General features: G+C 39.4%; 1 protein-coding gene across 5 annotated transcripts; it reads right to left on the bottom strand.

Moving 5' to 3' along the window:
• Nucleotides 1-96: 96 nt before the first annotated feature.
• Nucleotides 97-21,736, bottom strand: LOC144517143 (rho-related GTP-binding protein RhoA-D-like). 5 transcript variants are annotated; one of them, XM_078249042.1, is made up of 5 exons: nt 21,635-21,736; nt 9,324-9,481; nt 6,418-6,538; nt 5,876-6,006; nt 97-3,184 (listed from the first exon to the last, which is right to left on the bottom strand). In XM_078249042.1, exons 2-5 carry the CDS (start codon nt 9,477-9,479, stop codon nt 3,011-3,013), a joined length of 582 nt encoding a protein of 193 aa, XP_078105168.1. In that variant the 5' UTR covers nt 9,480-9,481; nt 21,635-21,736; the 3' UTR covers nt 97-3,010. The 5 variants fall into 5 exon arrangements, with proteins under 5 accessions (XP_078105168.1, XP_078105167.1, XP_078105165.1 ...); XM_078249041.1 differs by having other exon boundaries at nt 9,324-9,484; nt 21,635-21,735; XM_078249039.1 differs by having other exon boundaries at nt 9,324-9,484; nt 21,537-21,675.
• Between the last annotated feature and the right edge of the window lie 1,753 nt (nt 21,737-23,489).

Genomic DNA, 23,489 nt, shown 5'->3' on the forward strand with positions numbered 1-23,489 from the left:
TCATGTCATAACGTTCCCTTTTGATTAATCTTCACCTTCATTGGCATCATGCAATAAACCATATCTGAGAAGAATTGACCATGGAGGGCACGTCAGTCTTGTCTCAAAAATAGTTTATTAACATTGTTCATGTTTACTTCAGATCAAACATTCACTACACCACTTTCTGTTTAGAAAGCATTATTACAATGAGCTTTTATATAAATCTGGATCCTTTATCGTTTCAAATACTTCCAGAGAAAGAAAGAAAAAAAGTTGCACAACACTGAGCAGAAGCTGTTACCAAAGACACGTGTGTGTGTGTGTGTGTTCGCTGCAAAGACCCATGGTTTTCTCATGCATGCATCAACATCATAAGGATGTTTGATATAGCGCAACATTATTTGTATACACATTAACAGCAGTATTCTACATGCTCTTAGTGATCTTTTATGCTTTCATCATGATGATGCACTTCCAATTGTGCAACTTATTTGACCATCTCCGCCAACCTCCAATTGCCAAGAACTCCTTGTCGTGCACATCATGCCACTATGAATCGAGTAACTCGGGCCCATGTTTTCATTGATTAAAAACTCTTAGTCGTAAAGGATCTGAATAAGTTTACTCTTGTCATGTTAGTGTGCTTATATTGAATTCCACAAAGTCTAGAGCAAAACATAGAATCCACTCTAGTAAGACTTGAGGTAACATTAATATGGTGCTTGTGTGTAATTGTAATCAATGCCCCGTCCCTCAGGAAACTCAACGCCGGAGTTGAGCCGTGGAATATACAACTAGTTTTATTAGTCTCGCTTAGATCATTCAGTTAAAGCACATGTGGGTCTGAGACTTGCAGAATCATTGACATCTTTTAAATCACTTCTTAGTTGTTTTTTTTCCAAAAAGACTTACTAATTTAACCTCAGTTTTATTTTCAAAATGTCTTGTTTTTTTGTCTTACATCATCATTGGACATTTTATTATTTTATTTCTGTATTACTTAAATTGCCTAAGTCCTGAAATGTTTTAATCCTGGTTCAACTATGTACAGCACTTTGTAACTTTGTTTTGAAAAGTGCTTTTTTAAAAGTGAATTATATTATTATGTGCTTGGCCAGTAGAGGGTATAACGTTGCATTACAATATAACCGATACAGGTCCTGCCAGCTGGGTAGGTTAGTTGTCTGGCATTGTAAGAAGGTTGCATGCAACATCAAAGATATCACACGTCACATGTCACACTTCTTTCTAGACCGAAAGCAACATGCAACCAAGGGACATGTACAGTACATGAAAGAGCAACAGAGGCAGAAGAAAAGGAATGCCGTGAAGAGTCTGTGCCAGAGGATGGTTGCTGGGCCTTTTAAGCATTGTATAACACGCCGTTATATTTTATAGGACACAATCAAGTATTAAGAGAGGACAAATGGACGGTCTCTGCATGTCTCCAAAGGCTGCTTTAACAATTCAGTGTGTACCCTTAATATTCTGCTCCTTTGACTTGGGATGTGAACTATCAAATGGTTCTTGCCAGGAAGCGAAGATCAAGACCAATGTAGACATAAGATAAAGATAAATAAACCCATTTTCTATTTTGCCACAGTTGTACTGACTTTTTTTTTGTAATACATTACTCTAAATCATCAGACTATTTTATGGCTGCAGACTGTTTTTCCAGTGATGTTGAAGAAACGCATTATAAAAGTTGCGTCATTTTCCCATGATTCATTCTTCACACAAAGTAACAATGTAAATTGGTGTAATCTAATATCTGCCAAGATACTCATGCATTATTAGATAAAATCTTAACATTTATGTTATGAGGACTGAAAGATTAGGAACCTAATGACGCATGCGGAATCAAGCCTAGGTTTGATGCCATTCAAAGAACTGAGCTTTGTGAAACATGTCGGGTCACTCCTGACCTTGTCAGTCAGTATCAGGTTGGCATGGAGCAGCTGGTCCATCTGGTCTGGGAGAGAACAACCAAAAGGCACACAACAGAGAAGGCACCGGGGAAAAATCAAACTCTCAAACAACTTGGCTCCTCTCAAACATGTAGAGAATGTCGTCCAACTGGAAACATCCACACGTGAAGCTATCAGCTCTAACCTGTCTAACACACGGATTCCAACAGCGGGCGTGAGCGCTTCACTTGAATTGTAGCAGAAAAAGATCTGAACTCAGACTACCGCAAAAACAAACAAGGGAAGTTTCACCAGGCTTTGGCTTTTATTTCTGTTTCAGCTCCCTGTTGGTCCTAACAGCCATTGTGCATAGTTGAGTCATATTGGCTTGTGTCTCGATTGGCCAGTTCTCACCCCCCCCATCTAATTCCACTGCACAGATTAACAATAGTTATGAAGGATGCATGTGAATAATCCGATTTTTATCTCTAATTACTTTTATATGAGGCAGCTACTGAAAACCTTAGTTATGGCTTTGCTCAGGTTTCACAATGACAACACTAGCTACAGTACAATGGAGAGCCTCTCAGCTGAAATGTAAGCTAGCTGACAAGCATGAGAAGTACAGTGTCGTACAAACTTAAAAGAAAGAAAGAAAAAGGCACTAGCTCTTATGATCCAAAGATCAGGACTACCATGATAAACAGAAGTGATACTAACAGGACAGTCTGGACCTTACTCATGAAGACTTTATACAAGCTAAGAAGGATAATGCTTGCTCAAGCTCGTGAAGAACAATATTGCAAACAAACGTGCATCCGTCACTGCCTCGTTATGTTACAAATAAAGAAAAACTAAATAGGAAAACGTGTAAAGACAGAGCTTGGGAGCAAATCAACGAGCAACTTTAAACATCAATTTCTAACCACGGATGTAATATAGACAAAGTCAATTTCCTGTATTCGGTTTGTTTGCATTCGATTCATCTGCCTGCCGGTTATTGTGAAATGTGAGATACAGTACAAAGATGCAATTTGGTAAAAGGTCAGTCCTTTTCAAGTGATTTTTTTTTTTTCTTTCTCTCTCCTATTGGTCAGTGGATTTTATGGCGCGTCGACTGCTCACAGCAGTGTGCAGCCGCCTCTCTTTTTGCGCTTGCGGACCTGCAGCGCTGCTCTAGTGGCCATCTCGAACACTTCCCGCACGCCATCCTTGGTCTTGGCAGAGCACTCCAAGTAGCCAAAAGCACTGATCCTGCCGGCCATGTCTCTGCCTTCTTCAGTCTTCACCGGCTCCTGCATGGTTAGAGCAGAGATTGTTAGGAACTGTACAAAAAGTATTATTAGTATTAGTATGGAGGGGTGTTCAGAAAAGGGGGTTGAGTTATGTTTTTCTGCTGAAGCAAAGGTAATCTTACATTTTTGGGTATGATTAAACGTCATTTATCAGTCTCCTATAGCAGCTCCCACCACTTTATTCTGCATCTCAACAAAAAGCTCAACGACAGTAGGTAGCTTTTTGTTCAAAAGTTTGGAAAATTACTAATATTCAGTAAACTAGAAAATACCACAATTTTGGCAATCACTGCTTCTAATTTGACTACTGTGGATATGCAAACAATATTAATATTTTAAGGTTTAAAGCTTTAGTGCGTAACTTTTTGATATTATTGAACCTCTGTTACATTCAAGCCATTACCAAATGAGTTGCTACAAAGCTAATTTAAACTATCAGCTCCACACAACTCCCTCTGTATTTCTCAGTATGACTATGTTCAGAAGATTGTGTCGTCCGGTGACTTTCCCGCGCAGAAGCTCGAGTGAAGATAATTACCTCTTCTGAAGAGTCTATCATGTTTTTTTTAATCCTCCGTGTTCTCCTTGGCTACTAGCAACTGCGTGGAGGAGGGGTGGGGGTGCGTCCGCGATCACGGAAGGCTTGTATCATGTGGACCGGCCGACAGTTTTGTTTTCATTTTCTTAGAATTCCTCATGGGGGGGGGGGAGACAGAAACTACGCACTATAGCTTTAAATGGGAGTACATCTTAAAATCTTTGTGAACTTTTATTTTTGTGAAAAATAATTAGAGCTGCAACAATTAGTCTATTCAATAAGTCAGAAGCTGAATCAGCAACTATTGTGATTAATCGTTCAAGGTATTTTCCCAAGCAAAAATGCCAAATATTCTCTAGTTCTTACATGAGAGGAGCTGGTGCTTTTCTTTGTCATATATGACAGTAAATTGAATATCTTTGATTTTTGGACTTGAAAAATTGTAAATGGCAGTTTTTAACTCCGTTTATACACTATATACTTATAGAGATGGCCCGATACCATTTTTTGCTTCCCGATACCAATTCCGATACCTGAACTTGCGTATCGGCCGATACGAGTACCGATCCGATACCAGTGAGTCATATATTTTATTATGTTTTAACAAGTGTATACTACTATCCCTGTATGTATGTGATATTATTTCTATCTTTGTTGTCAGTCTGGCTCATGTTAAACTTTGTGAAACATGAACAATGAATGCCACAGAACTTTCTTTTATTATCCAGTTTGACAGTCAGTTATAAACGGAAAAAGAACATAAACTACTTTAATGTAGATTTTTAGGGCTTTATTACGTGGTATCGGATCGGTGCATAAACTCCAGTACTTCCTGATACCGATACCAGCATTTTAGGCAGTATCGGAGCCGATATCGGAACATCTCTACTTATAAACCATACAATTAATCACTAAAATAATTGACAAATTCATCGATAATTAAAATGTTGTTAGTATCAGCCCTAAACATGTTCAGTCTACCTACCCAACCCAATATTTTTTGTACAGTCCCTTATAAAACCAAATAAGCTGAATGTGATGCACCTGTGTTTTTATGCCCGTCTACACCTCCAAATAATGACAAATTTATTAAACAGGTAAACCTTGAAATCAGAGCTATACACACTACTTCAATAACCCTCCCAGCCACATCATTCTGTACTCTGTGTGAACCATGTAAACTCCAAAACACTTGAACTAATGACTTACTGCTACTCTTTGTCAAACAGCTCTTAGTTTCAACAAAAATGAAAAGCTGACGGTGGTGTTTGAAAGAGCTGGAGAGCTTTGTCAACATGTTGCTATTATTAGCTGGACCTGGAGACAGAGAACGGGCCATAGTTGCATGCTGTGACACAATAAACCAACATGCTGCTGTCATTATAGTAAGAGTGAAAGGCCACTAGCAGCCTTTTCAGAGTGCTGTCACTGTTTGTCACTGAAAGGTAACTTTCCTCTGGGAACAGACAGGTTAACAAAAATGAGATAGTATTCAATTAATGTTCCATCTTTCTTTGGCTTTTTAGAAAAACACCTTCTCGGACCAATAGTTTTCATATGATTTTACTTTATCAACGTAATATTGACATTCTGCTTTTCAAAATAAATATACACACACATTATATATATATGTGTGTGTGTGTGTGTGTGTGTGTGTGTGTGTGTGTGTGTGTGTGTGTGACCACACTTTTACCAGTACCTGGTAAGCACCACTTTCTGTTTACAAAGCATTATTACAATGAGCTTTTATATAAATCTGGATCCTTTATCGTTTCAAATACTTCCAGAGAAAGAAAGAAAAAAGTTACACAACACTGAGCAGAAGCGGTTTCCAAAGACGTGTGTGTGTGTGTGTGTGTGTGTGTGTGTGTGTGTGTGTGACCACAATTTTACCAGTACCTGAGGCAACATGTCAACAAAGCAGCCCTTGTTTTTTGATGCAGTGCTTTTGTCACTCTGAACTCCCGGTGAAGCAATATTTGTCATAAATATGAACATAAACAATTCAGATAAAAACTTCACAACTTGAACCTGATGAACTGTTTCAACCCTGCACATAGCCCCAGGCCGTTGGTGCCAGAGTATTCAAGAGGTGCCTACTTGTGCCTGGTTACCCCAATCCACAGCTCATTGACCCTCTGAGGCGATTGTACCTGCTTCATCTTGGCCAGCTCTCTCCGTGTGTGCTCATCATTCCTCAGGTCCTTCTTGTTCCCCACCAGGATTATAGGAACATTGGGACAGAAGTGCTTCACCTCAGGCGTCCACTTCTCAGGGATATTTTCTGTCCCGGGAGAGAGACAAGAAGTGAGAAGAAACAGACAGACAGACACAGAGAGACAGAGACAGAGAGAGAGAGAGTGCAGAGTCACAGTGCAGAACACTTCTCATGATGGATTGCTCTGCAGACTGCTCGAGGCAAAGATGTTTTTAGCTGCACTAATCCTACTTTCCATCAAGTCAATTAAGGCATTTAACAAACAGCTTGCTTAGCTGATATGAGCTGCCTTTATTCTGTGAAGATAAACACGATAACAATAGCACTTTTATACAGTATAAAGTCGTGTATTTTATAATTTTGACACATAAGACAGCTTTCTGTGCTGCTGCCGTCTCAGCCAGGCGTATCTAATTAAGACTTGTTTAAATATACAAATGTTTTAATATAGGCTACTGTATGTCAGCAGTTCCTTACCTAAACTGTCTGGGCTGTCGATGGAGAAGCACATGAGGATGACATCTGTGTCAGGGTAAGAGAGAGGCCTCAACCTGTCGTAGTCCTCTTGGCCTGCAGTATCCCACAGCGCCAACTCCACCTGGGAGAAATCACAAGAAAAACATTGTAAGAAGTAGTAGGCAAACAAAATACACACACTGTACAGAACGGTGGATTTATCTTGGTTTTAGAAACCAGTGATTCTCCTCATACTCCTTTTTATCTCCACGATTCATTCATTCATTCATTCATTCATTCATTCATGTCATTTTGTTCAAAGTTTTGTAATTTGAACCATTCTTAAGGGCTAAAAATTTAAATTAGTGGTCTAGTAGTGGTAATAGTCGGTCTTTACCTGACTCCACTCTTTAGCTGACTCACTGTGTTCAGGAGGGGAAGGCATTTTTTTATGTGAAAACTTTTAAATACTGGAACTTTTACTGAATGACAATAGATTCCGGTTTTGCCCACGGAGAGTGCAAGCATCAGTCAACGGGCCCGAAATAGAGGTTCGCAGAGGCAGAGGGTGGGAGGTGGCTGCACACTGTTGAGACTGCATGAGCAACCAGAGCGGTTATGTTCCCACTGGACTCGTAAGCTGCAGACTTTGGGGAGGAAAAGAACGAGGGGAAAAACAGCTATTTTTAGAGACTGCTCAATCCACTGAAGGTGAGAGAAAGAAAATGTTTTTGTCCTCGAGGGGAAGGGACACTCAAATTTAGGGTCTGAGAACACAAACATAATCCAGCTGCTTGTATAACGGGCTAATTCTTTCCAAATTATCCCCCTCTAGACCGATGTCCATCATGGATCCCTAACTTTATTTTTCCTCCCCACATCCAAGTGCGACCAGGACAGGAAATGAGAGTCGTTTATCTGGCAGGAGGGTCCTGGCGGGAGGAGAGGGATTGCCAGGAGACATCCCTGTTCCCTGTCTGAACAGGAAGCTGGGAAGTAGAGTCATTTCCTGTTTTGCCAAGTGGTGAACCTGCAGCGGTGGTCGGCTCAAGAGAACAAAACCCTTAATATAACCCATAACAAGCCATATGCAGCTCAGACTCAGCCCTCACTGACCTACTCCCTGTGACTCAGAGTTAAAGGGATATTTCACCGCTGAAAAGCTGAATATATCTTTAAAAATTGTGTCACTTATGTAGTATAAATGTAAATTTTTTTTTTTTTTTAAATTGGTGCCTTCTAGGCCGAGAAAAGCCAGGAAATGTGTTTTGGCTCATGTGGATGAAAGACACCAAATCCCAGAATGCTCTTGGTTCGCTGCTCTGAGTCCACTCCCAAGCCACGCCTACCTTTTACAGACAGTCAACTCAATTCAACTGTGTTTTATTGTCATTTCAACCATATACACAAAACAACGTTTCACCGTGACTCAAGTGGTTACACAATTCAAATATATAAAAACGACATTATATAAAAACGACAAACGAAACACATTATATGCTCCGTAAAGTTCAGCTAACACATACTAGCATTAGCGCTTGGTAGCCGTAAATTTGCGTGGAATGTAGAATGGTCTCATCTAACAGTCACAAACTCCACCAGCGGTTAGCAGTTAGTTGGATACAAGCACCCCATTTCTGCAACAGTCCGTGTTAAAAAAGCCCACCTCCACTAGCTAGTCTTACCCCGTGACAGAGCAGCACTGTTGTTCAGCCATGTTTCCACAACAACAAAAACACAGCAGTCTCTGAACTCGCGTTAGTAGTCCAGTTTGTTGTCCATAGAGACACTTGCAAGCAGGATTGATGGGAGAGGTGGCCGGCTAGCGTTAGCTTTCCACCTAGCTCATACTCCTGCGTATGAGCTAGGAGTATGAGCTAGGGACATTAGTAATGCCGCTAACCTTACCGGTTAGCGGCATCGAGCGACACCGCAGGCTGATGTGCTGGTCTCCGTAGCAGGCGAAGCCTGTCAAGTATTCCGGCTAGCGGCACCGCAGGCTGAGGTGCTGGTCTCCGTAGCAGGCGAAGCCTGGCACAGGTGGCTGGCTAGCGTTAGCTTTCCACCTAGCTCTAACTCCTACCCTCGTCCCGCTTTCTGCACACCGCTGAGGATGTCCCCTGATACAAAGCTTAATGCTAAATCGGTGAAGTATCCCTTTAAGATGTCACACAAACACACTCACACACACACACACTTGGGAGGTCTGAAATAATAATGCATTTTATTTACCCTCAACCATTGTATTTGAGCTACACATCTCAAATGGCTGTAAACTACTCTGTCATCTAGAAAGTACTGAATCAGTGAACACAAGAGTGACCTCGGCTCGGACACACCACATGTAACTGACCGTTTGCTAAACCCCTCCCCTGAGCAGTGATTGTCCAATCAGAGCTGAGCACCGTAACTTGGCCTAGCAGGTCTGTTCAGCTTCGGAATTATGCACGTTAAAGAGGTGTTCATGGGGCTGGATTTGGGAGTTTCTTTTACACTTATATGTTAAAAGAGATACATTGAAAATTTAAAATACAGTACAACAATAAAGTATGTAGTATCAGATTAGTATCACACTATTAATACTGGGACTAACTAGCGCTACACTGCAACAATGGTGTTTCTGTAATTTCAGGTCTTCTACATGGATCATCAAATGTTACTGTCACAAGATACTGATTTCTTTGCCGGCTGGGACAAACAACTTTAGCCTCAGTCCTTCAGCAAAATATCACGTACTGTATGGAGCCAGCAAGTTCACAATTATGACTTCTTTTACAAGATCCTTCATTTAAAGCGAATAGTCAGATTCATGTCATTCATGTTATTACTTTAAGGACAGTGCTGGTTTCTGACACAAACGGAAAGACTTCCTATGCGACAGACACAACTTCTTCTAGACTGCTCACTTGAGTGTCAAATCTACAAACCTGTTTTCCGTCAACCTCGATATCAGCGATGTAGTTCTCAAACACTGTTGGGACGTAGACTTCAGGAAACTGGTCTTTACTGAAAACAATGAGAAGACATGTTTTCCCACATGCTCCATCCCCGACAATCACCAGCTTCTTCCGAATGGTTGCCATCTCTGCTGGGAAACAAGAGAAAGGTTTTTACAGGAAGTCAAAAAAAATTCAAATAAAAAGTTGCGTGTCAAAACCATCACTACAAAAGAAACTTTTTCCCGTCAAGGGAGATTTCACCTGTCAACAAAGAAAAGTCACACTTTGTTGTCTCGTTTGTGTATTCTACGTTTCAGATATTTAAATTATTTGTAAACGATCACAGGAACACAAGATAAAACAAGAACACAATGTTGTACAAAAACTTTCTGCTCATGCTATGTGGCTCCAAAGCGACCACCGACATCTCTGACTTCAGTAGTACTGCATCACATTATGCCTAGGGAGTGCTCTCTGATCTGCACGTTGTCACAGACAACTGCAGTCACAGACGTTGAATCCCCGATGACGAATCTAGACTATAAATCTACATAAAAAACAGAGGAGGAGGGGGAAGATAGTGGAGTGATGGGGAAGAGAAAGAGAGAGAGAAAGAGCGAGTGTGTGTGTGTGTGTGTGTGTGTGTGTGTGTGTGTGTGTGTGTGTGTGTGTGTTGGGGTGGGGGGGGGTGTTGAGACAAGCTGGGACATGAAGGAATGTGCTATCATGCTCCTGCTCCGCCCTGTTTGTTTCCCTCTGCAATGTGTGTGGAAAAGAAAAGCGTCCGGGAAATCAGAGCAGCTGCTAAAGTGTTGGTGGTGTCCTAAAGCAGACAAAACACTGCCCTGCTTTTGATCTCTCCAGATGCTTCTTCAGGAACACTCTGTAGACATTATACTAATTCTCTCAAAATGACTTTGCATTAAAAAGGACCAACAGCTAAACCTGCCGCACATATGTTGTTCCAGTGTTACGCTGTAATTGCTTACATGGGGTTTACAGAGTTGTAAGTGAATGTGCACAAACTGCAGAAGAAAGAAATTACCAGGCAAGTAATTACCACCAAAACAAAACCATGTCAAATAAAGATGGATGCAGGGTTCAATTTCACAACTACACTTCAGGCCTGCAAGGATGTAGCTTTGCAGGTTTCCTGTGCACAAAAATACAATCCATAAAACCAACAGAGCCAAGAAACATTTCTGCAATAACGCCAGATGAGGACTGCTGTAGTTAGTGCAGGCTGCGTGGGGATGAGTTAGCAGTGCAGCTGATGGATGAGCTGGAGCCCTGCTGCCTGGGAGCAGCTGTGCATATAGTCATTTGGCTGCTCACCTCATCCACTTTCTGCCAGACAGCCTTGACAGCAATCCTCTTCATGAGGGCACCCACTTATCAGGGGAAATGGATCTTTCAGTGCTGCTGGCATAACTTTTAAATTGAGTTTGCCCTAACACCCACTCTGCTTGGATGCATAGCAACACCAAAACTGTCAGTAAGTAGCATCAAACCATAAAGAATCATCAAGAATACGGACTGAAGTTATTAGTCAAACTATTGTTTGATTGGTTTTGTAACAGTGGATTAGTTAGCTGACTTGCAAAACATCATTTCTTCCATGCAGGGCTGGGGGATTTGTGCAAAATCTTCTCACATTTTAAAGCTAATACCTGTCAACATTTGCAAAGTCTTAAATCATCCAACTGTGATTAAATTTATGAAGAAAATAAAAAGGACACCATATACAACATGGATTTTATGAAAGGAAGTGTTTGCCATTTTGGAAAATATGCATCTACCCTTCCTTGCAGATAATATAAAGATTGATATACGATATATGAAGCCGCCGCCAGCAGCCAGTTAGCTTAGCACAAAGAGTGGAAACGGGGAGAGTGCTGGCAGTGAACGAGTAAACAAACAAAAACTTTCCTAAAGAACGATTCAAAAGATCGACCCACGGACCAATTGTTGCAGCTCTACTTAACATTTTGAAGTTAACTACTACACTCAAATTGTTACGGATTTTAAACTCAACTCCAAACTGTAAGGATAAGAAAAGAACACTGAAAACTGTTGAATAAGAAAAGTCATTGCACACATTAGCAGGGAAATATTTGACTTATTGACCTATGAATTGTCTCTGTAGTGCCATAATAACAGAATAAGATACAAAAGCACATACATGTGTACATTTATACATATTCTGTAAGAGTTTATTAAAACAAAATATATAAATAAAAAATGGGTTGAATCACAAAGTGAAGGGGGGGGGGGGGGGGGAAGTGATATAAGAGAAGAAATTGCTACCCAGCCATGTTTCCATTGATATTTAGACTTGGCATAACCAGTAGCCATACTGGAAATTGTGGGTGTGTTTGCTTGTTTGGCAGTTTTATTAATATCTTGAGTCTATTCCTTCTTCTGGGAATTCTGGTCATGGTTTGTTCCCATTTTCTCACTTTGGTCCAAAGGCCCACTCCCTCTGGTGCATTGTGTTGAGTTTTGCCAAAATATGCCAAAGACTCCATTTTTAATTTAGGCTGCTTTAGCAAATACTGGTGGTGTGCTCACTTCTGTTGTTTCTTAAATATGTATTGAAAGACCGTTAAGCAAATCCCCTGAATATACTGTACAATGTCGACCACAAATCATCATCATCATCATTTACTTCAGCTGCCGTTGCAATGCTTCAACTATTATGAGATTATATTCAACTATTATGAGATTATATTCAACTATTATGAGATTATATTCAACAAAAAACAGACTATTTCATTTGAACAGAGACTGCTTTCAGAGAAACTGCACAGTATCTTTAGATTTCCAGAGAACTAGATGATGGGATCAAAACCAAAACAAGTGGGAGACAGCAGCACCAAGGCCTCAGAGGCTCACCCTTTGAAAAAACAACAACAATCCACTTCCTGTTCTGTGCAGCCTGGGAGGAGCTTTTGGCTGCAGTTCTGTTTGGACAGGCCTCAGCAGAGCCGGGACAGGGAGAGGGCTGCCAGAGGCAACGCAACACATGCAAGCACGCAAGCATGCTCACTCACACACACATGCACATGTACACAGTGGCTCTCTCTGCACTGCACAATGATAGCTTGTCCTTTCTGGCAGAGATATTGGGAGACGACGAAGGAACATCTCGACACATTGGCAAAAGGAAATTATGCGTGAAAATGTACCATATAGTCACAAACTGTGCCCAATACCCAGACTGTCTATGACTGATGGCCCCAAACTTAAGCGCTAATGCATACTAATGACAGCAACCACTGAGGATGAAGTTTATGTCATCCATATCAAGCCTGTTTATCACGTCTCAGCCAGCATTCATCCTCTCCGCATTCATATCAAAGCCTGATCTCACCCTGATGCTATCACAACGTGTAAATGGGCACCACCATGGATGTCTTATAAGACCTGGATGAACGTTATTGGCAGAGCCCTGTTCATTTCTTTGAGAGTTGCTCTGTGGCGCATCCGCCAAAAAAGTTTCTTCGCTTCCGGGTTTACTTGATATGCGACACACTGACTATGGGTGGTGACGTTACATGTTTTTAAATCGCTTTTCTCAGCTCTAGGGAAGTTTTTCAAACATAAATAGTCCATGGATTAAAACTACAAAATACAAAGAGCCACACCAGATCTTGTTTGCAGTTGGAGGTGTTCTGGGAGCAGTTTTATCTGCGTCTCTTTTGCAATGGTGGTCTATGGTTAAAATCCTTTCTGGGTCACAGAGGGATTTTTCGTTGCAATACCGCCACGAGTGGCCACTAGACAAAATCAGTAGAGGGGCTAAGCGCTGTATGTCGGAGCCTGGGCACCACTTAACTGCAACCAGTATCAGCTGGCTGACCTTTGACCTCGACGCTACTGAATGAAAGCAAAGGTGTCACAGAGATTAACCGTCCTTGTGAAAGCTGTGACAAAAGAGCAGGAATGGTTCAACATCATTCCATCAGCTCTCCATAACCATCACTCAGTTCAGGGTGCAGACATTTTCATTTACCTGTCACTGTGACTCTACACAACCCAACTGAGATTTATCCAGTGGTGCAAAGAGGTATGCTACAACATATTCATAAAGTCTTCAATCATTCTGAGGTTGACGGAGGACCAACTATAGTCTATAACTGTGAGACAACTAGAACACTGTTACTTCCTGGTTAAAACATCAAAGAGACATACTGTAAGCAAATTAGGGCTGTCAATCGATTAAAAAATGTAATCTAATTAATTACATACTCTGTGATTAATTAATCAAAATTAATCGCATACATAATTAAACGGTGCCTGAACCGATACTTTTTAAGAAAGTAAAAAAAGAAAAGAAAAAAAAGGGTACTAAACAACAGTTGGTGACATTAAAGAATGGCTTGTTTATTGCTAAGGCCATATGGTCAAAATTAAATGATTTAATAATAATGTATAACAATAACTTATTTCACTAGTAAATTGCTGTTGAACGACAAAAACAACAACCAGATAGGAAAAGGACATTTACAAAAACTTCAAATGCACACGAGGCTGTAGTTTACCAGTTTCATCGAACTCTGTGTTGTTTCTCCGACGGCAGCTGCAGATTGTTACATCCCGGTGTTGAATCCTCTACAGTAAAACACAGTCAAACTTTACACCGTTTAGCGTTAGCTGTCAGCATTTTAACCGTGTTTAATCCAGCTACTAGCTAGCGGTAGGCTAACGTTAGCTGCTGTTGAGTGTAGTGTTAACTAGCGTCACATGCAGCGGGGTTTGTGTTTCCTGTAACGTCTGTTTCAGAGCAGCAGAGAGATGCGCAGACATATCAGTGGAACCAGATTTTCGTCTGTATGCAAACGTCAATATGGAATGGATTAATCTGCGTTAGTTTTTTTAACGCGTTATTTTTTCTCAGATTAATTAATCGAAATTAACGCGTTATTTTGACAGCCCTAAAGCAAATATAACAAAATCATACAGAATAATGCTGAGCTACCCTTTAATTAAAGTGACTATATGTAACTTTTAAATGTTTCTGAAACTGTGTAATTTTTAATCTGATGATCATAAATCACCTGTAAGAGCAAACGAGACCAAGTGAAAAGAACGCTATTGTTATATAGTTTTTATTAATGCCTTTGCCCGGGTCCGATTTTTTCCGCAAAGTAACAAAATGAATAATGGCAGGTAGACGGCGCTACAGAGCACACATTCTGACGGGTCACAGATTTTGGCGTAACACCAGAAAAGCCTGCGTTAGTGATTATGCAGGTAAAAAGGTAGCAGGCGATTTCTTTATATAGGCCTAATTGTATTTTAATTTAATTTTAGACGTTCTGATCTGTCGTAGTTATGGCTGATACTCGGGCAGGACCATCACAGAAAAAAAAGAAATTAAACAGAGAACAACTAAAAGCTAAAAGGGAAAGTGAAAGACGACGTGTGAAAACCCGAGTCACACTCGGTCTGGCTTTCAACAGATGGAGACAATTATGGGAATGTAAATGACCCAAAACCAAACCCGAATTGACCCTCAGGTATGTAATATGTCTATTTCATTCATAAAATAACTTTAGATTGCGCAATGTGGTTGTATGTCAGTAGCCGGCATTAAATTACGTCCCCCTTCCATTTAGCGCAGACATTTTATTCCGTGTTTGTGTTGGCCTACTATTTTCTTTTCCCTTGTCCCCCTGTACTTGTGTAAAGCGTCCTTGGGTTTCATGAAATGCGCTATAAGCTATTATTACGTTGGTTGCTACAACAAACTCTTAATGCTTTGGCTCGTGACACAGTGACAGTGATAACGTCACCCGGTTTAGCTCACGACACATACAAAGTAGGCTAAGTTACCGTATGAAACACTTGACTATCTGTAACATACTCGCTTATTGTAAATGAAGGATTTTCTGTCTGAGCAAAACATGCATCGCAACTATATGACCTCCCGGTAACGCAGGTGTCGCTTTTGTCCGAAGAGGCCGTCTGAATCAACACAAACTGAAAGTTACAAATAGACACTTTAACTGGTCTTTTTTTAGTCAAGTTAAAAACAAAAGCCTGCATTTTATGTCTTATCTGCACAAAGTTATAAAAAAAAGCTGAAGAACAAATATGCAACCTGATACAGTGATATGAGCTACTTGTGTTAGTGATCTATTCTTAGTGATATATCTTCCCCCAAATCTTCGAACAGTGGTTCCAACATTTTTAGCTTGCGACTCCTCAAAATAAGCACGTTCGTGGCGACGAAAGATAAAATAATTCCTGCCGCAATAACTTTTCAAAGATGTAAAATATTTTATAAACCGCTGTGCAGTGTTTTGGCATCTGAAAAGCCTTCATATTCATAGATCTCTTACTGAAACTTCTGGATTGTATTTCATGTCTCACTGATAGGCAACACCGACCAACGCAACCCTCTGCATTGTTTAAACGCAGGGTTTATATACTGCATTTGTCTATATGGTGTGTAGTTCAACCAAAGAGTTATTTTCCTTTCTCGTATTGGATAGGGTTAGATTTGGGTAAAAACAGGTTAGGGTTAGTTTGAAACACGCTTTTTTGCTTTCTTGCCCAGAGTTAGACGAGAAGATCAATACCACTCTCAAGGCTGTACAGTAAATATGAAGCTACCTCAAGCAGCTGGTTAGCTTAGCATAAAGAAAAACATTTTGGGGGGGAAAACATATAGCAAGCCTTGACACTGTCCAAAGTTATCAAAATCCACACACCAGCACCCCCAAAGCTCCCTGATTACCACCTTTTATTTTGCTTGTTTAATTTGTACAAAGATTAAGGTTAACAAAAATGTGTTGACTAGAAACCAATCACCAACAATTGTGATAATTTATTAATCATGTATTTTATGAAGCAAACTTGCCACATTTGCTGGTTCCAGCTTCTAAATGAGAAGGATTTGTTGTTTTCCTCTATTATATATATATATATATATATATATATATATATATATTTTATATTTATTATACATTTTGTTGGTCCGACAAACAAAGTAAATTCTAGACGTCAAGTTGTGAACATTTTTCACTATTTTGGGGTGTTTTATTGATTAAACGATTCATCGAAAAGTAATAATAATTAATAATGAAAATTGTAAACAATAGTTGCAGACCAAAAGTATACAAACAAATTAAGTATGGAAGCCGTCATAGTACGTGTGAGTTCACTGTGTCACTAGCAATAAAGCAGACTCTCTCTGACTGGAAACATAAAACTTGATCCAAACACAACATAAGGAGCCGTTAAAATACATAAAGCATAGCACCCTTACTTCCTACAACTGTTTGAGCAACGGCCCGGGTTAATGAACACACCACCTCTCTCTTTCTCTAAGGTTTCCTGAGGCTTATAGGGGCCAACAGGAGTTATGCAACAAGCTGAGCAGAGTTAGCCCAGAGCAGAGCGTGACCCTGACCAATGAGGTAGAGCTGCCTTTCAATCCTCATACGACTTTTAAATCAACAACAACAATGCTGAACATAGACAAATATCCAACCAATAAAAGGCCTGTTGTTCCTGAGATGATGACTTTTTCCACTTCTGAGGTCCTGCAAACAAGCAAACATATTACAGGAAATGAGTAGAGTAGGATAGTTTTGCTCCTCTAACAGGCATTCCAGGGCTGCACCTCTTTCTTTTATACACTACACTAAACTAAACTCAGAGAGCCTGGAGTTACAGATCAGCTGACATCAACATTGAACAATTATTTCCTGTTTTTTTTTTTGTGTGTGTTGCCATTAGGAGATGTCAAGGAGCTCAGTCAAACTCTGGCTTCATAACTAACATAAGCAATAAAACCAAGGCTGGATTTTGAGTGTTTGACAGATAAACATTCACCCAGAGAGCCTAACTCTCTATGGAACAACAATGTAAAACTTATTTTAGTACAGAATAAAAAAAAATAAAAAAAAGGACTTTTTAAAGTACTTCAGGGACATGATTTTTACAGGAATGTCCTCCAGAATCTTTGGCTACCTAACTACAACTTATTTCTAATATGAAATAAGTGTTTTTACAATTATCTTTCTCAAGAGACACAAGCTAACTGGCTGTTTAAAAAAAAGAAAGACACTTTAAGATATGAAGGCACGCAAGAATTTGCCTCACCTCTGCGAGTCTGTCTGTCTGTCTGAGAAATGGGCTAAAGTCCATAAACTGGCCGAGGTTGTGGTTGAGACAGAGCAGACATCCTGCGACACCGGCTGTCTACACCACCATTAACTACAAATCTTATCTGACTGAATCTGACAGGAAGCACATCGAATCACATGCAGCTTCAGATGTTGGGTGACTACTCAACAAATAATCTTACAAAAAAGCTTTAGCCTGTTTCACATCAGGCATTGATGGATACAATGTGGAGATTCCTGAGTATAAGCTATGGACTCAAGTGCATGAAACTGAAATGTAAGTGCTGAGCTTTCTTGGACAACAGCAGGAGTATAAACAGAGGATCAGGTCAGCCTCTTACATTCTTTGGGCGTATGTTACAAACACACCAGCTTCTTACACTGAGTCATGACTTTACTGGTACACCCATGGAAATGACCAAATATCCCCAATGTTAGCCAGCCCATGAAATAAAACCAGGTATGACATTTCCCTTGAGATAAGGATATATCCTAAGGATAATTACCTATTTATCCATATGAAGAAAAACAATCGGACTCTAAATTGATAATAAAAAGGTACTTCAAATTAGGGCTACACAATATATATATTTTTTTTTAAATCGTTATCGTGATATGAACTTGCGCAATAAACCCATCACAGCTGCGACATATCGCGAAAGGCTGCGACACTGAGATTTTTTGTGTTAGTTGAAAAAAAATAAAAAAACATCAGTTGAAAAGTGCACTTTAAAATTTAAAATGTAACTCTCGGCGCCCAGATAGCTCAGTTGGTAGAGCGGGCGTCCATATATAGAGGTTTACTCCTCGATGCAGCGGGCCAGGGTTCGACTCCGACCTGTGGCCCTTTGCTGCATGTCATTTCCCCCCCCCTCTCTCTCCCCTTTCATGTCTTCAGCTGTCCTGTCAAAAATAAAGGCTGAAAATGCCCCAAAAATAAAATAAAAAAAATGTAACTCATTCTTTTTCAGTGGTGCCTTTTTTATTCAATTCAATGTTCAATGTGTTCAATAAAAGAATGTTGGAACTGATTTCCTTTCATTTGTTTTATATTCAACACGCAATTTGTTGAATTTGAGCAAAATACTGAAAGCAGCAGAAATGCAGAACTAAGTACAATTTAATATCAGTTTATTGATCGCAAGTAATGTGTTATTATTATCGCCATATTATAACGTTATCGCATATTTCCTCATATCGTGCAGTCCTACATAGATTCATAGTACAAAGTCAACTTGTTTTACAGACGTCTCTTTTACAATGGTGGTCTAGGGCAGTGGCTCTCAACCTGGGGGTCGGGTCGCCAGATGGTTGTGGAGGAAACATAACTTATAACATATTCTAGACTGGGGTATGATTTTTACTGTGTGAAGTTTGGTACATTTCATGTGTTATATTCAGAGCTTCATTTGTAAATCAGAAGATTCTGAAACACAGAAAGGGGTCGGAGGGGGAGAGAAAAAGTCATAAATATTGGACAAGGATAGGTGTTAGCTGCTAAAACTAAACTGTCATTAAAGCAAAGCATTTTTTGTTTCCATGTATTAATCACGGCATTCATAATAATCACTCAAAATCAGCAGGGGGAGGCACGTAGAAACAGCTGTTTACACCGATTTGCAGCTCTTTTTCTCGTTGTCGAGGGGGTGGGGGTCGCGAACACCAACCTCATTATTCTGGGGGGTCGCGACTCAAAAAGGTTGAGAACCACTGGTCTAGGGGACAATGTTTTTGGGCCAGTATACTGCGAGTGGCAGCTGGCACAAATTTGCAGCAAGGCTGCCCTGAAACTGCAACTTGTCGTTTTTACACTTCAGGTTTAAATGGACTGAACAGATAAAATATAAAATGTAATATATATATATATATATATATATATATATATATATATATATATATATATATATATATATATATATATATATAAAAAATTTAACATTTCCAAAAATGACAGACTATTCCTTTAAATTCATGTGGTTATGGTGGTATCCACAAAACTATGATCACAACTAGAGCTTATCTAATCAATGTATTAGCTGGCTATTTTTTTTGTTATTTACTGACCGCCTGCCTGGTCACTTCCATGGCTTCCGTCAAGCAGCAATTTATAAATACAGTACACCACAGGAATACAGCCACAAATACTCCTGCCCTTAAAGCCTATTGAGAGGAAGTAGGGCAAGACAAGAGAGTGGAGTCAGCTGGTGGCAGCCGGAGCGTGATGATGACCAAACTCAAAGACAGGAGGCAGAGGATACAACGTGTGGGTTTGTGAAAACCGACACCTTATGACTAACTTCTGTTCAATAACTCAGGTCATAAGCAGCAGATGAATCTCCTCAGCCCGAATACACGTCTGTTCCTCCAGGGACAAGCACAAGTGCTGAAACTAATGATTCATTTCATTATCCATCAATCTGCAGATTATTCTCTTAGTATTCCATTATTTAGCTGGTCTATAGTGTCAGGAAATGGTTTAAAATAACCTTCACAATTTCACAACAACAAGGTGACACGTTAAAACTGTTTGTTTTGTCTGACCAGCAGTCAAAAAGCCAAATATATTTCAGTTTACTATCATAGAAGACTGAAATCAACAGCAATTTTGCACATGCAAGAAGCTGGAATCAGTCGATTTTGGGCATTCTTGCCTCCAAAAAATTAAAGCGATGCAGATTTTCTGTTAATCAACTAACTGATTCAGCTCAAAACTACTCTATACAAGCCATTAATCAACTATTTGTCAACAAAATTCTCTTACAACAATTGTCCATTGGACAAACCAAGCAATTTGAAGATGTCACTGTATGCTCTGTGAAATGTACATTTGTCACTACTTTCTGACATTTTATAGACAAAACAATCTAATATTAACATCGATAATGATAACAATTGTTAGATGCAGCCCTAATATACAGCAGCAATACATTTAGGCAAGACTAATGCACAAGTGTGTAGTTGAACATGGTGATGAAATGTATTTCAAAACATATTTTGAGCATTTGAAAATACAATTTTCCAGTTTTCTGTAATGCAACTATGGTCATTATTGATTATCCAGTCGAATTATTAATTAAGTCTCTAAAATGTCAAAGGAACAGTGAAAAAATGTGCATCAAAATATTTCCAAAGCCCATTTTGACATCTTCAAATTTCTTCTTCTGTCCGACTACCAGTGCAACCCCCAAATATATTCATTTTTATAATTATGCAAAACAGAGAAAAGCAGCAAATGTTCACATTTAAAAAGCTGGAACCAAAGAATGATGTAATTGTGTTTGTTAAGTTATTTAACAATAACTCCATTACCAAAATTGTTATTCATTTTCTGCCAATCACTAATCAATGAATTGACTTAATTGTTATATCACTCACAGTTCCGCTGTCAACATATATCTGCAATGGTATAAAGAATATATTTTGCATGAATGCCACATGTAGGTTGATTTTTCAATAAACATTATGGAGGATGAGGCTAATATAGCCTATTGTCATTATGTGAATTTTAAGTTATCATGAATGGGACTTTCATATTTAAATCACATTAAAAGCTCTTTCTTCAACATACTATAATTAAGCCGATTTGGGCGTTTCAGTATAACTCACCAAATGTCACCCTCCGCCGGTTTTGTTGTGTGTGGGCAGTTCAAACAACGCCCTCTAAGTGATGAGAGTCTTAATAATGAGGAAATGAAGTGTTCCCAGGAATAGAAAAGGCTCATTAGGAGAGCTGCCATGTGGAATTGCTTATTGAGGTCGCAGCAGTTGGACAGACATACCAACCGGATCTGATCTGCTGCTTCGACTTTGAAACTACCAGCAATGAAGCTATCAACAGTTGTACAGAAACACGCCCTGACAGCTACACTCACACTGGATATATACTTCATTACAGTCAGAAATTAAACTACTACCAAAGCAGGAAAAAGGCGAATGTCAGTAACGTTGTGAGGACAAGCCACCACCTTGTTCTCTTACCCAAGTAACGTGAGCCATAATTAGACTGCTAAGTTGTGTCAAATGAGAACATTTAGTCAAACTACAGCTTCCGTTTCGTAATTACCTTTCAGCAACCCGATGAGAGGTTTTTATATATTAATCCCCGCTTTTCCTCTTGAGCCTGGCAAACACATACGCACACATACACACTCATACACTTACTTCTTGCTGCAGTATTCGCTATTTTTTACGGAGAGGGTGCTGAGAAACGGGGCAGACGAGCAAGATCCTCCCACCGACACCAGCGACAAGCAAGGCTAGGCTAAATAACCGTGCTGCCGTTTAGGACTTTCAAAATAAAAGGGGCAGGTAGTTAAAGTTAGACTCGATCACAGTCTTCGTCACACAAGCGAGTAGTCCAGTCATTACAATATTATATTATACTTATATTATAAGTAATGTGATACTTACTTGCAAATTGCTACCACTAAAGTATTATATCAACAGGGTTCTCGATCATTAGGCTAAATAATCTTGGGCCACATATTGTGATCACATCGCATTTCCCTACATACAATTGTGTTTCATCAACTCACAGAAAACCTGGGGTAAGTAAGTAAACAAGTACAGGAAAATTGGTGGTATAACTAGTATAGTATGTATTGTGTCACACAGTGATTGTTTATGTGCCAATCTCCTGTTTTTTTTTTTCTATAAACATCTATTCAGTAAAAAAAAAGAAAAAAAAACTTACAAATACTTCCCCCCCTGTGTTACAGCCCATCAATATACACATAAATAAACATTTAAATTAGAAATGACTCACAAAACCTTCAAGCATGATGTTGCACTTTTGTGGCCACACCCCTATGATGTGACGCCAGCTGTCAAAAGGAAGAAAAAAACAGCTGCTGTGACAAAATTGATTAATTTATTAATCATTGGTTATATTAGTAGTTCATATGAATAATTTAGCGTTGTACACTCATATACTTAAACAATGTTTTCCCTGAAGTGACAAAAAGTTTACACTGTTATTTTGAAGGCCACTGCCTGTATTTCCGGGGCTGTTATGGTTACTTCTAATCAACTTGACGGCGCTGCTGCAGGCGCTGGATTCACCCACGTCCTCCTCCCCTCACCGGTCAAAGATGACATCATTCGTAGTACAAGAGCAACAGAAAGGATGGGTGTGGATCTCACCAGTGCGTCCCTCTGGCAGGAAAAAAACAAAACAAAAAACATTCACTTCATATCTGAACAATATCTACAGGCTGACAGGTGTGTCTTATCTCGATATCCCCTGAACTGTACATTCAGCAATAAAATGTCTCTGCATTATGGTCTGTCTTTGTTTCTTTTTCTTGATTGACTGAATAATTAGCAATGGTGGAAAGTAGCTAAATACTGTACATTTACTCAAGTGTTGTAATTAAGTGCATATTTGGAGTATTTGTCCTTTACTTGTTATACTTCTACTTCACAACCTTTAGAGGGAAATATTGTAGAAAATATTGTAACCTACTTTTGGACTCTACTACATGCATTTTGAGCTATAGTTTTTACTCACAAAACACATGACCAGCTTATGAAATGTGATGCATTAATATTAAGTGAAGGTCCTGCACGCGCACACACACACACACACACACACACACACACACACACACACACACACACACACACACACACACACACACACACACACACACACACGCATGTCAGTAACTGTTGCTGATTAGATCTTTGCTCAGGTTGAGGTTGATTGAAACTTTTTTCTCTTTTCACAGACCTGTAATCCATGAATTCTAAAGGGATAAGTGTAATTGTATTTGTTTTACCTAGGATAACTGTTTTATGTAGCTGTATATGAGTATTGATTTTTCATTGACTATTTATGTAATGTTTTCTTCTCATTCTCCACTGTGTCAAAGTGTAACTGTAAATGAAGCAGAAAATGCGCAATACAGAAAATGTAATAAAATATCCAAATCACATAAAAATAAGAATGATTAAAGGTTCCCTGTGAAGTTTTGGACCTCTAGCAGCACTATGGAGCTGTTTGCTCATTTTGTTT

The sequence above is a fragment of the Sander vitreus genome, chromosome 4 (assembly GCF_031162955.1).
Source record: "Sander vitreus isolate 19-12246 chromosome 4, sanVit1, whole genome shotgun sequence".
NCBI classification, from domain to species: domain Eukaryota; kingdom Metazoa; phylum Chordata; class Actinopteri; order Perciformes; family Percidae; genus Sander; species Sander vitreus.

Excerpts from the sequence above, each read along its gene's own strand:
- LOC144517143 (XM_078249042.1), bottom strand. The coding sequence starts at position 9,479 with ATGGCAACCATTCGGAAGAAGCTGGTGATTGTCGGGGATGGAGCATGT. Across the intron at positions 6,539-9,323 it reads TCGAGGTTGACGGAAAACAG|GTGGAGTTGGCGCTGTGGGA; the intron begins GTTTGTAGATTT and ends GATTTCTCCCAG. Across the intron at positions 6,007-6,417 it reads CGACAGCCCAGACAGTTTAG|AAAATATCCCTGAGAAGTGG; the intron begins GTAAGGAACTGC and ends CTCCCGGGACAG.